The sequence below is a fragment of the Equus caballus genome, chromosome 6, assembly GCF_041296265.1.
Source record: "Equus caballus isolate H_3958 breed thoroughbred chromosome 6, TB-T2T, whole genome shotgun sequence".
Taxonomy (NCBI): domain Eukaryota; kingdom Metazoa; phylum Chordata; class Mammalia; order Perissodactyla; family Equidae; genus Equus; species Equus caballus.
The window spans coordinates 71,841,360-71,856,354 of record NC_091689.1 but is presented as its reverse complement, the minus strand read 5'-3'; the positions used below and the strand labels follow the sequence as shown (position 1 = coordinate 71,856,354).

Genomic DNA, 14,995 nt, shown 5'->3' with positions numbered 1-14,995 from the left:
AGATATTCTTTCCTTTCCACAAATGCAAATGGTGAATTTAGACCCTTACCTCACACAATACATAAAAGTTAACTCAAAACAGATCATAGACCTAAATGTAAGATCTAAAACTACAAGACAGAAAAAAACATAGGAAAAAATCTTCATGGCCCTGGCTTAGTCAAAGACTTGTTAGCTATGACAACACACAAACAATTTCTAAATGAAAAAATTAATAAACTGTATTTCATCAAAATTAAAACCTTTTTTACTTCAAAAAGACACCACTAAGGAAAGGAAAAAGGTAAGCATTTCACCAAAGATACACAAATGGCTGATAAGCACATGAAAAGATGCCAACATCATTAGTCATTAGGGAAATGCAAAATTAAAACCAAAGTAAGATACTATTACATATTGACTAGAATGGCATATATTTTAAAAGACTGACTTTACCAAGTGTTGTCAAAGGTATGCTGCAACTGGAACTCTCATACACTGCTGATGCGATGTAAAATGGTACAAATCACTTTAGAAAACAGTTTGTCAGTTTCTTAAAAATTTAATCATATACCTACCATATGACCCAGCCATTCCACTCATAGATATTTCCCCAAGAGAAATGAAAGCATATGTATAAACAAAGACTTCTATATGAACTTTCATAGCAGCTTTATTTGGAATAGCCAAAACTTGGAGAAAAAAGCCAAATGGTCATCAACAGATGAATAAACTGTGCTATGGCCATACAATGGAATACTACTCAGCAATAAAAAGGAATGAACCATTCATATACACAACCAACGACATAGATGAATCTCAAATTATGCTAGGTCAAAGAAGCTAGACCAAAACAAGGAGAACATACTGTATTAATGCAATTTATATAAAATTCTAGAAAATACAAACTAATCAACAGTGATAGAAAGCAGATCAGCAGTTGCCTTGGGATGGGAGTAAGGGATGTAAAGTAGCCAGAGGAAGGGATTACAAAGGTGCCCAAAGAAACTACTGGGGATGATGAATGGTCATTATTTTTGACATACGTCAGAACTTACCAAAGTGCACATTTTAGATAAGTTCAGTTTATGGTATGTTGATTATACATTAATAAAGTGTGAAAAAAAATAGACCTAAGGACAAAGAGGAAACAAAAAGAACTGTTATATGGCTATTACAATTCTAGGCAAGAGGCAGTGGTGGCTTAGACTGAAATGGAACCTATAGAGATGGAGACATGAGTAGATAACTTTAAAGTTTATTAGAATACAGAATTGACAATACTTTGTGAAACAGATATTGGGAGTTGAAGGAAAGGAAGGAATCAGGTACAACTTTTTTTTGGCTTAAGCAACTGAGTGAATAGTGGTGCCATTTACTAAAATGAGGAAGACTGAGACAGAATTACAGAGTCAAAGTTTCTCACTATGATTACCAAGAGTGATTCAAACTGGTTTTACAAGTTTAATGTCTTTTAAAACAACGAACCAGAGTTTAAATACAGACACCTAGAAAATAAAAATGGGGCACTGATCAACTACCATAAATATGAAAAAAAATTATTATGTTTATGATAAAGAAAAAGAAAGTAGTAATTCATAAAACAGGGATTATAAAACAGATGCAAAACACCTTGGCCCAAAATATTTTTTAAAATAAATAAATGAAAGGTAGATATGTACATCAGAAAATCGTTACTTATAACTACTTTAATTAAATGCTACATTTTACTTACAGTGTTTTTTTTTCCTTAGAAGTTTTACTTAGGTCTGTTTACGTTTCTAACTAAAAATACTTCTGTCCAGTAAAATCAAATTAATAACTCAAAGAAAGCATGCTACAGGTTCTTTATTTCCTTCAACATCTTTGCTTACCTGTTTAATCTTTCAAATAATGTTCCAAATTGTGCTGTTTTATATGATGGACTGAAAGCATCTTGATTTTTGTTTAATTTGGAAATCACGGAATTAGAATAATTAACATTACTGAGCTGAAAAAAAAAGGAAGAACCTGCCGAAAGGGTAAATGTACATATATACAATTTAAATAATTTACCGTAAAACCTCATTTAAGTAGACATCTATAGTTTAAAAACGTACCTTTTAGTCTAAAAGAAAGAGTGTCCTTATTGAAAACAAAATAAATACTGTTCTAATAATGAAAGCAGTGTCAGTATTTGAATGACTGCTAAAATAACAGGGTTGATCTATGGTGAGCTAACCATTTTCTCAGAGGTAAAAAAAGATTAAAAAAAAAAGACCCGGAACACCAAAATCTTGAGTAAATAAAAGTTAAATATCGCTGACAGAAAATAATGATTTCTCCCAAGGAAACAACTGTACTTATCTCAGTTCCTCCATTTACTAAGTAATTTTAGACTGCTACTTTAATCTTTTTTTGAAAAAAAGATTTTATCTTTCTTCTTTCTCCCCAAAACCTCCCGGTACATAGTTGTGTATTTTTAGTTGTGGGTCCTTCTAGTTGTGGCATGTGGGACACCGACTTAGCATGGCCTGACGAGCTGTGCCATGTCCACGTCCAGGATTCGAACCGGCAAAACCCTGGGCCGCCGTAGTGGAGCGCGTGAACTTAACCACTCGGCCACAGGGCCAGGCCCTGCTACTTTAATCTTTCTGAATATCGCTACCACTGAGTGCAAAACGGGGAAAGTATGGAAAGACTCTTGTGAAAAGCAGATGTGATAACCCATTTGTTAATGAGGAAGGTACCATATAAAGATATTATAATGGCCCAACACTAATCTATCCAGCAATAATAATTCATATCTGTAGTATATTTTATGTATAAGCCATGAAACACAGAAACGAGACGTCCAAAGACAAGCAATGACAGAAAGAGTCAGAAAAAAAAGACGTGCAGGCAAAAAGAGATACTAAAAGTCTTTTTTTAAAAAAAGGTCTAAAATCAAGAAAAGCTGAAAATAAAGTCTGATAACACATCTCATCTCAGCCTCAGAGAGACAGTGTCAATGGTGCAGGGACAATGTCATCCCTTGAAGCGAGAAACACACAAACAAATCAAAACAGAAGAGAATATTATATATTGGCTCAATACTACTTCTCCAGGGACTAGTAAGCCCCAGACCACTTTTTATTCTAACCTGTTTTTCAACTCATTTTCTTATGTAATTTATAGTCTCATTTTAATTTTCCTGAAATCTCTCCAAATATATATCCAAATAAATAAATTCCCTAATACTTCACAATGTGACACCACACCTTACCAGGGACGTTAGCTTCTCTTTTCTCTCTTCTGCCATATGAAGTACATTATTTACCCCTTTGGAGATAATCACTAACCTGCAGTCTCTAAGTAGAAGATTATTCAAGTATAGATTACACAGGGTCTCATTCTCTATCCTATAAACTATTTAACAAAGCAAGGATGAGTTAAAGCTGATGTAGGATGCAAGTTTTAGTCTTATAAAATACAAATGGAACGGGTAACTGAATGTTTTTCATTGCATCACTCGAAAATTATTGGGGGGCCAGCCCAGTGGCATAGTGGTTAAGTTCCCACACTATGCTTCGGCAGCCCAGGGTTCACTGGTTCAGATCCTGGGCACAGACCTACATACCACTCAACAAACCATGCTGTGGCAGCAACCCATATACAAAATGGAGGAAGAGGTCCACAGGTGTTAGCTCAGCAACAATATTCCTCAAACAAAAAGAGGAAGACTGGCAACAGATGTTGGCTCAGGGCCAATCTTCCTCACCAAAGCAACAACAAAAAATTATTGGGTCCTTAAATTAATAAGCCTAGCACAATACTTCATTTCCCTTCTCTGAAAAGCAGAAAACATACTTCAATAAAATTGAATATCATTACATATTGTATATAACTATAATACTGTAATATATAACTATAATTTATAAATTTGCTAATTATAAATTAATTTAGAAATAATACACAAATATGACATAAAACCACCTCATGCTAAAAATGGGAGAGATTCAAAACTAAATATTCTTGTTAACCTTGTTAACAAGATAGAGTGTTTACATAACCATTTTACTCACTACCATTATATATTAGTATAGTAACCTTTAATAATTTTATATTTTTTAACTCTATGTAAACTTAGTAAAAGATCATTTCTTGGTATGTTCTATGGCATATATATTTCAAACTTCAAAAATTTGGATGTTTTTATAATTTTAACTTTAGAGACTACAACGATCGAACATTTTAGCACTAAATATCTCTATCTATATACATATATGTGCATAGTCTTGGATGGAAGTGCATATAACCAGCTATCTTTCAAGTCATAGAAAGAATCAAGCCATCACAACTTATACTTTAACAGATTACTATGACATCACTGAGATTATGTACTGCTATTCACAGGATCCTTTCCATATCATGTATACTGGGCCATCATGACATCACCAACTACTCCTTTACTGTGATTACAATCAAGTATTACATAACACATTGAACTATGGTCAATTTTACTATCAATAATTTTATAAAAAGATGATGATTTCAAAGACTTTTAAAGAACATTCCAGTTTTGGGATTCATAATCTTCTACAGTCCAGAGAATTAAGTTTTTGACCTAAGAAGAATTATTATACTTAATTTCTCTCCTAATTTGGCTATATCTATAGCAACCCACAACTAATATTTTTTCAATCCATAAAAAGAAAAAAAGAGCATATCACAAAAATATAAAATGCTAAGAACTAGTGATTGAAAGGGACCTGTTCACAAAGAACCAACCCACTAACTGGGAAAAAAATATTTGCAAGTCATATATCTGACAAAGGCTTAATATCCTTAATATATAAAGAACTCACACAACTCAACAACAAAAAAAATCAAACAACCCGATCAAAAAATGGGCAGGAGACATGAACAGACATTTCTCCAAAGAAGATATACAGATGGCCAAATAGGCACATGAAAAGAAGTTCATCTTCGCTGATCATCAGGGAAATGCAAATCAAAACTACACTAAGCTATCACCTTACACCCATTAGAATGACACAAATAACTAAAACAAATAGTAACAAATGTTGGAGAGGTTGTGGAGAAAAAGGAACCCTCATACACTGCTGGTGGGAATGCAAACCGGTGCAGCCACTATGGAAAACAGTACGGATATTCCTCAAAAAATTAAAAATAGAAACACCTTATGACTCAGCCATCCCACTACTGGGTATCTATCCAAAGAGCTTGAAGTCAGCAATTCCAAAAGTCCCATGCACCCCAATGTCCATTGCAGCATTATTTACAATAGCCAAGACATGGAAGCAACCTAAGTGCCCATCAACAGATGACTGGATAAAGAAGATATGGTATATATATACAATGGAATACTACTCAGCCATAGAAAAGAACAAAATCGTCCCATTTGCAACAACATGGATGGACCTTGAGGGAATTATGTTAAGTGAAATAAGCCAGATAGAGGAGGACAATTTCTGTATGACTCCACTCATATGAGGAATTTAAAAATGTAGACAAAGAGAACAGATTAGTGGCTACCAGGGGAAAGATGGGGTGGGGGTTGGGCACAAAGGGTGAAGGGGTGCACCTACAACACAACTGACAAACAATAATGTACAAATGAAATTTCACAAGATTGTAACCTATCTAACTCAATAAAGACTTTTATTTAAAAAAAGAAAGGTACCTGTTCATTCTGCTTTTTTTCATATGCAACTTTCTGAGGACTAGGCACTATTCTGGGAATAAAATTTTGTCTTGTAATATCTCTGTTAGAAGCTAATTCTGCTGACAAAGATGGTGGTGTGAAGCTGCAGTTTTCTATTCTGCTCAATTGAGGTTCGAACATTGTATATGAGTCCATGACTTGTGAGGACTATAGGAAAGAAGATACAATCATTTGATTTGCCAAAATATATAAACTAGAGACGAGGAAAGTTAAAATAAAAGTGAAAAAGGTCACGAGTTAGAGAAAAAGTCCCAAGTAAAGGCAAGTCATCAGTAACTGACAGTCCTTACTAAGACAAGAGAGGTTATCAACTAAGATTATACTTAAGAGCTCCTTTCCATCTGCCTTTCTCACTGATGGTCCCCTCTACCCTCAAGCTCCATTCCTGCATGTCATCTCCTAATGACAGGAAATCTAAGTTTCATTTATCTACAATTCAGGCGAAAGATTTCCAAGAGATTTTAGTATCACTGCCATTATCTTTCTGATGTAGCTTAACTTTGGCTATTCAAAGGAAAGTATAATTAATAATATGGCATTGGACTTTCACATTTCAAGCTTTAATCACAATCTATGTGTTTTCTAATTGATTAAAGTCTTATTTGCTAAAAAATAATTATTTGCAATATACTTTGAAAGAAAAATAATCTTGGGATCAACATGAATATTGAAAATCACAATTTGATATAAAATAAAATAGTCTGGTCACCACGTTTGAAAACATGAATCGCTCAATGATCACATGAACCCAAAGTAGAACTCCCCAAATGAATTATCCTTTGCAGCTCTTCAGTGACAGGCAGAATCAAATGCTTTGCACACAAAAGCCTAGTCTACATCACCAGAACTCCAAAGGGTTTCTCATAAGCAATCGTTAAAATATTCTTAAGGTATAGGTTTCTTACATTAAAAACTTCTAAACGAACAATTTTAAAGACTAAAAATTTTTTTAAAGGATAACTAATTTTCTCTGATTCTCAAAAAATTTATATCACTTGATGGTGAAACTGGCAGAAAGTGAGCCATTGATGATTAAGTAGCTAGGAACTAAAGTTTTTTTCCCTTTTGTAATTACTGATTATAGCTTTTAGCTGTTTAACCCACTCATTGTTAATTGTGCTGTTTAGGCAATATGCTGACTCCCGCTAGGCTCCTATAGGTAACATCTTCCTGGTGCCTGGATCACCATGGTAACGCGTGTGTGAGCTGTTTTTCAGGAATTGGAACTCCTTGTCCACTTCAGGCCAGTTGAGACCACCAACTCATCAACTGGGCCCACGGAGATGTCCGACAGGTGACCTTTTAACTTGAAGAGGCTAAAAACTCTCCCCTCAGATCATGCTGATGTCGCCATTTTGTGAACATGGGTCCTATGAAGAGGCATGAAGTCTGACTACGCTTGTGCAAATCATCATTACCTCACCTCTCCTCACCTCCAATCACCTCTCTCCACATTTCAGACCACGTTGACCCCGGCCCATATATATCCCTGAGTCTCTGTTTTCGGGGAAGCAAATTTCAGGCTCATGAGCTCGCTTCCTCACATGGCTACCTTGTGAGTAAACCCTCTCTCTGCTGCTATCTCATCATCTCAGTGTTTGGCTTTCTGGGCGGCGGGCAAAAATGAACCTGGTTGGGTAACAGTGGCATGTCACAATTGTTAAAATAACTTAAATAAATTTTTGTTTAACTCTCACCTTAACTGGGCCAAGTTCTTCCTTGCTGCCTTGTCTTTCATAGTGTAAACTAATGAAAAGAAAATGTAACAGTTAAACACATAGGTGGCAATAAAATTGGTTATCTTTTATAAATATTTAAAATTCATACTGTTCTATACAAATATGAAAACATACGGAACTCTTAAGTAAATCATTCCAGGGTTATAATATTATTGTGTTTTATAAAAATTATATTATTACTAGAGAGAGATTTTTATGATAAGGAAAGTCAAACTATGCATCCAAAAAACACTTAGCATGGATATTAGTTCATTGACAAAGGTCTTAATAGTTTAATAATACTGCTAACAGTCAAACAAACAAAAACTGGAGCTAGGATAATCCCTTTATACATTTTCCAATGAATAAAACAGAGTTGATAATGACTCTTTCAAATACCTAATAATATACAACCTAGCTAAAACCTACTTGTTTTCCATATCATCAATGCAAAGGTTAGACGGGACAAGATGAGGCGACATTGCAAGTTCTAAATCATGTTTTCTCAGGGGCATTTTTATGTCTCTATTCATATTCACATGGATCGGTTTTCTCACAGTTTCTATAATGAAAAAGTTGCAATTAAAAATTAAGAATGAATAATAAAATCTTTTAAAAGCATTGTTTGATATACCATGGTCATTAAGTAAATGTACATCTTAGATATTTACTAAAACCACCTATATTCTATACATGATAGAAGACATTACAGTACTAGCAACTATCACAGATAATTCAAATCATCTTTTTCTTCATCATCTTACATTCTCCTCATGAAAGGGGCCCTACAAATTTTGCTTTATTTTTTGATTCCTTCAAAACTTCCCTAACCCCTAGACTGTATCAGTTGCTATATTACACATTCCCACAGCACTACATATGTTCTCTATTATAGCACTTACCATAGTTTACTGTACTTGGTTAACTCTATCTCCCTCACTAGATTTTTAAACTTTAGATGCAGCAGCCTTGTCTCTCCTTATAGACGATATAACTATTTTGACCGCTTAGTACTTTTAATTACGCTCCTTTTCCAGGACATGCTTTTTACACATGCACAAACTACAGAGTTGTAGTGGAGAGATTCTATCTTCTTATATAACCCTGCTTCCCTGGAAAAAATAATTGGTTTAGTGGCAACCACCTGCCACTCAATAATGGTATTACACCCCTCTGGTTATAAGTAATTGTTCCAGCGCTGAGACCTGACACCAGCAGAGCAAGGCAACATCCTTCCAGCGGTATTAAAAAATTCAGAATCAGAGAAGCAGTTCTCAGTATTTCCCTGGTGGTGAAATTGGAGAGATGAGCAATGTTAGTTCATAGTGGGTTTTTTTTGGATTTTATTTTTCCTTTTTCTCCCCAAAGCCCCCTGGTACATAGCTACTAGTTGTCAATGTTAGTTTTTTAATGTCACATTTTAAGCTTCATTGATGAAGACAGTCTGAGAGAATAAAACTAGTATCTGAAGTGAAAAAGAATCTTGGTAGTATTCAATTTCCTGACTCAAGCAGTCTCTGAGGCCCAGCTGCACCACTACCCTTCCTTTTAGCTAAGTGTCTTAGTCCGTTCAGGCTGCTATAACGGACTACCATAGACTGGGTGAACTATACAAAATAGAAATTTATTTCTCAGTTTGGAGGCTGGGCAGTCCAAGATCAAAGTGCTGGCAGATTCGCTGTCTGGTGAGGGCTCGCTTCCTGGTTCACAGACAGCTGTCTTCTCCCTGTATCCTCACACAGTGGTAGTGGTGAGAGAACTCTCTGAGGTCTCTTTTACAAGGGCACTAACTCCATTCATCAGGGTCCACTCTCATGACCCAATCACCTCCTAAAGGCCCAACCTCCTAATATCACATCAACATATGAATTTTGGAGGCACACAAACATTCAGTCCACAACATTAAGTAAGTAAATATATATTTTTTAAGTTTCCGTAATTTGCAGTCATGAGTCCTAACTAATAAAATCTTGCTTTGGTAGAGGAGGAAAAATCTTTTCTCTCTACCCTTCTAAATTATCAGCTGGGGGCCTGTAACAAAAGACAGATTAACAAGAGAAAAAGCATACAAATTTATTTAATATAAGTTTTATGTGGAAAACTTTGTAAGGAAATGAAGACCCAAAGTGGTTAAACCTGAGCATTTTTAAGCTAGGTTTGATGAAGAGCGGAAAGTCCTGGGGAAATGTGACAGGACAAAAAGGGGTATCAGCTAAGTGTAGTAAACTGAGGGAAACAGCAAGGTCTGTTCATTAGATTCCTCTCGGTGTTCCCTCTGTGTTGGAGATAACAACGTTCCTTTTCTCGGGGTATAGCGAGGGCACCTCTCACATGAAAATCCTTCCTGCACATGCTGCTTCCTCAAATTCCTCAGCTCAAAATATTCAATATGCCAAGGTGCCTTATTTTTTGGTAGTGTGGGGGATCAGAATTGGCCACCCCAAAATGTGTCTCTTTGGCATGAGGATTATTTGGGGCTGATTACTTTTAAGAAACTGCAGACAGGCGAGAAGCTCTGAAAAGTAGAAGCTACCCTCTGTAAAACACATTTACATTTGTAAGGGAAATCTCCATTTGTAAAGGTAACTCCCTCTCTGTACCAGGAAGAGGGGGGATGTCCTTATGTCCAGAAACTCCTATCAAGGCAGAAGGCAAGGACTTAAATCCGCATAATAACCTTTCTCTTGTTTACTGTCCTTTTCTGGTAATCTCCCATAACTGACTCCCTCCCACCCCCAACATGCTCCTTTGTCTTTAGCCAAAGACGGTATTTAAGATGACAACCTTAGCCAGTCTGGGAGTTAACCAGTTTTCCTGGATTTCTCCCATGTATACATGTTACAAAGCTTTGTTTGATTTTCTCCTTTTATTCTGTCTCATGTCAATTTAATTCATAGCCCAGCCAGAAGAACCTACAAGAGATAGAGGAATTCTCTTCCTCCCCTACAGCAGCATGTCCTGCCCCTGTTATTTTCTGTTCTACTTCCAGAATCCAATACAATACTTAGGGCAAGTACTCAAAAAACATACGTTCAACGTATGAATGAAAGCAGAGTGAGGGAGAAAGGAAATATATAAAGTTAAATACATCACTGGACAGCCACATGTAAAAGAATTAAACTGGAACCCTATCTTACACCATACACAAAAGTCAACTCAAAATGGATTAAAGACTTAAATACAAGACCTGAAACCATAAAACTCCTAGAAGAAAACATAAGGAATAAGCTCCGTGACATCAGTCTTCACGATGATTTTCTGGATTTGACACCAAAAGTAAAAGGAATAAAAGCAAAAATAAACAACTGGTCGTACATCAAACCAAAAAGCTTCTGTATAGCAAAGGAAACCACCAACAAAATGAAAATGCAATCTAAAGAATGGGAGAAAATACTTGCAAATCATATTGTCTGATAAGGGATTAATATTCAAAATACATAAAGAGCTCATACAACTCAATATCAAAAAACAACAATCGATTAAAAAATGAGCAGAGGACCCACTGAACAGACATTTTTCCAAAGACGACATACAACTGAGCAACAGGTACATGAAAAGGTGTTCAACATCACTAATCCTCAGGGGAATGCATTCAAAACCACAATGAGATATCACCTCACACCTGTTAGAATGACTATCATCGAAAAGACAAGAGAGGGGGCTGACCACGTGGCCGAATAGTTGTTTGTGTGCTCCAGTTCAGTGGCCCAGGGTCCGCCAGTCCAGACCCTGTGCACAGAGCTATATACTGCTCATCTAGCCATGCTGTGGCAGCATCCAACATAGAAAAACTAGAATGACCTGCAACTAGGATATACAACTATGTACTGGGGCTTTGGGGAGAGAAAGAAGGAAAAAGAAGAAGATTGGCAACAGATATTAGCTGAGGGCCAATCTTCCTCACAAAAAGTAAAAAAAAAAAAAAGACAAGAGGTAAGAAGTGTTTGCAAGGACGTGGACAAAAGGGAACCCTTGTGCACGGTTGGTGGGAATGTAAATTGGGGCAAACCCTATGGAGAACAATATAGAGGTTCCTCAAAAAATTAAAAATAGAACTATCATATGATTCAGCAATCCCACTTCTGGGTATATATCCAAATAAAATGAAAACAAGATCTCAAAGAGATATCTGCACTCCCATGTTCACAGCAGCATAATTCACAGACCCAAAATATGGAAACAACCTCAGCATCCATCAATGGATGAATGGATAAAGATGGTGTGGTGTGTATATGTGTGTGTGTGTATATATACAATGGAATATTCCTGAGCCATGAAAAAGAATGAAATCCTGCCATGTGTGACAACATGGACGGAGCTAGAAGGCATTATGCTAAGTGAAATAAGCCAGACTGAGAAAGACAAATACTGCATGGTATCACTTACATGTGGAATCTAAAAAAAAAAAAAGTCAAACTCATAGAAACAGAGAATAGAAAAGTGGTTGCCAGGATCTGGCGACTGGGGGATAGGGAAAGGTTGGGAAAAGGGTACTAACTTTCAGCAAAATGATGAATAAGATCCGACGATCTAATGTAAGACATGGTGACAATAGCTGATAACACTATTACACAAATGAAGAAAAAGAACTAAATATAGCAAATATATTTACAACAGAAACTTTTATTCCCAAAGTTTATTAATAATGTATTTACTTCTACTAAAGTGTGACTACATTTACTTGTGACAACTGTCATCTGTGGAGAAACAAAAATAGCACAGAAAGGAAAAGAGGAGACACTAACAATACTGTGATCAATTTCAATCCCTTTTTTATGAACTCAGTTCTTAAGCTCTCATTTTAGCACTTGTTTTAAAAATTAAATATCAGACACAAGTTTCCTTGAGAGAGAAAAAAATACTCTGATTAAACTTTTTATTTACTTGAAGAATCAAAGTGCAGGCCAAAATGAACTTTATTTTGAAGTATTAGACTACTATAGTTAACATCCCAAGAATGTCTAAGAAATTCAAGTTATGAGATAGGAAACTAATCATTGAGGCAAAAACTTGTTCAGCTCTGCCTTTCAAACAAATTCTCCAAATAGGATAAGACAGTAAAGATATTTATTCCCTGCTCTTTAGCCAAACTTTGGTAACTATCTGCCTACACAAAATAACATAATAATTGAAACAATAGCACTATAAGTTTAACCATACCTTATAAAATTAATTTTATATAACACACCACCTAAAAAAAAAATAAATGGATTAAACAATAAAACATTTTAAGCAGAGACTAACAAAGCTTCTAATTTAAGAGGGCAATCAAGTTTTAAAATTACTTTCCACATCCTTTGAGTTCTAAAATTACAAAATTATTGGAAAACTAAACATTATGATCACATCAGACTCAAAACAAAATGTTACTGGAGAGGCTTACTTACCAGGTCTTTTCTTCTGGCAAGATATCTGATTTACCATATACAGGTTAAGGAGGTCTAAACTGACAGCAGAATTTTTGACAGGGGATAAAACTCCCCGTAATTTCATTTTTGATTTTAACCTTTTCTTTTCAAAATATTCCTAAAAAAATTAAAAATAAAAAGCTATTCTAGCAACCATATAGTTTCAGGAAGAATCATCAATAATAAAAAGCAATAATGCTATTAAATAATTGACTTGATATTTTTTATATTTCTGTGACACCTCCTTTACATGTTTACATATAAATTAAAATGAATCATGATAACTTGTAGTTTGCCCAAAGACTCTAAATTACAGCTTCTTATAATCTTTCTTTTGTTAAGCGTAATGCCTTTAAAACAGAACTGTATAAAGCCATTCCCAGGTATCAAAAGATTAAAAAAAAATTATCTGAATGTGGAACGTTTTTAAAAACCTGATAAAACAAATCTGATAGGCTAAAAACTTGTTTTTCTGCAAAGTATGCTATACCACAGATATAAAAAGCCTAAAGATACGCACAGCTGTGTGCCAATAAAAGTCAACTGAAATGAGAAGAGAAAAACAAAAAGAAGCTATGTGAGAACTTATCTGCAGCCAAAGCTAACTTAATTCTGTTATCTCCCCATGACTCCTAGATTTTCTTTTAAACCAGACTTGTAAATAATGATCATTTTTCATTCAGTATTTATTTCTGATTGAGCAGAATTATTCTTATTTTCATTCTTTTTCTCTCAGATTACATCCTTAATTTAAGAAGTTCAAAGGCATTTGTTCAAAATTTGTTTATTGAGCAACTATTATGTATTAGACACTATAACAAATTGTGAAAACATCTTCTTCACTATATAACTCATAACACAATGGCATAAACGTGATTATAAATGTGAGATATAAAAAGTGAAAAAAGTCCAAGATGGTAATATATTTAATGCAAGAGGAAGTATCATTTTTCCAAGAAGTTAAGGTTTTATCACATTAATATTTCAGAATATTAATTATAATAGACTTTTAAGATCCTAAAAAACATAAGAACTGTAAAAGACTTGCCAGCTGTCAAGCAAAAAAGTAAATGCTGCATTTTTATGCAAACTTAACCACAGATAAAAAAGAGTTTACATTTCGTTTGAGTGATGTGCAACTCCACATTGGGGCTTGTTTAAAAAGATCACACTATGGTCAGCAATGAAATGACAGAACCTTCAGGATGTAAATATTTTTCCCCTTTGAAAAACATGACTCTGGATCTTATAATTGACAGTGTCTTGGAATTAAGATATTATTTCCTAAGACACTGTACTCTGTGAAGGATAAGACCATAATGAGAAAGAGAATGACACAAACAATTACAACTGAGCATCAGGAGTATGTACACTACTGGTAGATGTGGGGAGAGTTGGCAGAGGGAGGGCAGGAGGAGAGGGAAGCTTTCTTAGAAAATGACTTCTAAGATAGATGGATGAGTCAGTTAGCCAGAGTGTGGGAAGATAATGTTCCAGGAATGAAGAAGAACAGTACAAACACTGTGTATGAAGGGAGCAAGCCTTTACTCCAGGGGACACGGCTGAAGAGGTTGAACCCTCATAATCTATCCATCATGATAACGTCTAATCTTTCTTTTCCTAGAGAGAACAAAGGTATGTAACTAATTTACCTGACAAGGTTAGGCTCAACTTTTTTTTTTTTGGTAACTTTTGCAGACAATTTCACTATTTTATTATTTAATATCAAATAAACAATAAATTCAAAACACATTTCCAATCTTTTTAGCACATTAACAAAGTTGTTAGGCCTCCACATACAATTCCTATGGGGATATCTAAGACAAGCAAATCTTTATTTAGTAAAAAAATGTACTAAAGCATGAGTATAAAAGACAGATTGTTAAAATATTTAAAATGCTATATGTATAGTCATGACTTCCAATGGCTTTTGGTGACATATTTCATATTATAGGATATCAAGTTTATTTCTAAATATTTTTTGTGTGGTATTTTTTTTAACTTTTTATTAAGATTATGATAGTTTACAACCTTGTGAAATTTCAGTTGCACATTATTGTTAGTCATGTTGTAGGTGCACCACTTCACCCTTTGTGCACTCCCCTCACCCCCCCTTTCCCCTGGTAACCACCAATCAGTTCTCTTTGTCTATATGTTTAACTTCTACCTATCAGTGGAGTCAT

At 35.0% G+C, this 14,995-nt stretch overlaps 1 protein-coding gene across 3 annotated transcripts in view; it reads right to left on the bottom strand.

Moving 5' to 3' along the window:
• REDIC1 (regulator of DNA class I crossover intermediates 1) overlaps positions 1 to 14,995 on the bottom strand; it is an 80,513-nt gene that overhangs the window by 41,331 nt on the left and 24,187 nt on the right. Inside the window, exons 3-7 of one of the 3 annotated variants that reach the window (XM_070270123.1) lie at positions 12,792 to 12,930; positions 7,834 to 7,966; positions 7,384 to 7,432; positions 5,645 to 5,833; positions 1,854 to 1,969 (exon numbers count right to left, since the gene is read on the bottom strand). In XM_070270123.1, the coding sequence (XP_070126224.1) occupies positions 1,854 to 1,969; positions 5,645 to 5,833; positions 7,384 to 7,432; positions 7,834 to 7,966; positions 12,792 to 12,930 (626 nt within the window). The remainder of the gene's footprint in view (positions 1 to 1,853; positions 1,970 to 5,644; positions 5,834 to 7,383; positions 7,433 to 7,833; positions 7,967 to 12,791; positions 12,931 to 14,995) is intronic. The other 2 variants (XM_070270125.1, XM_070270124.1) reach the window with 2 other exon arrangements.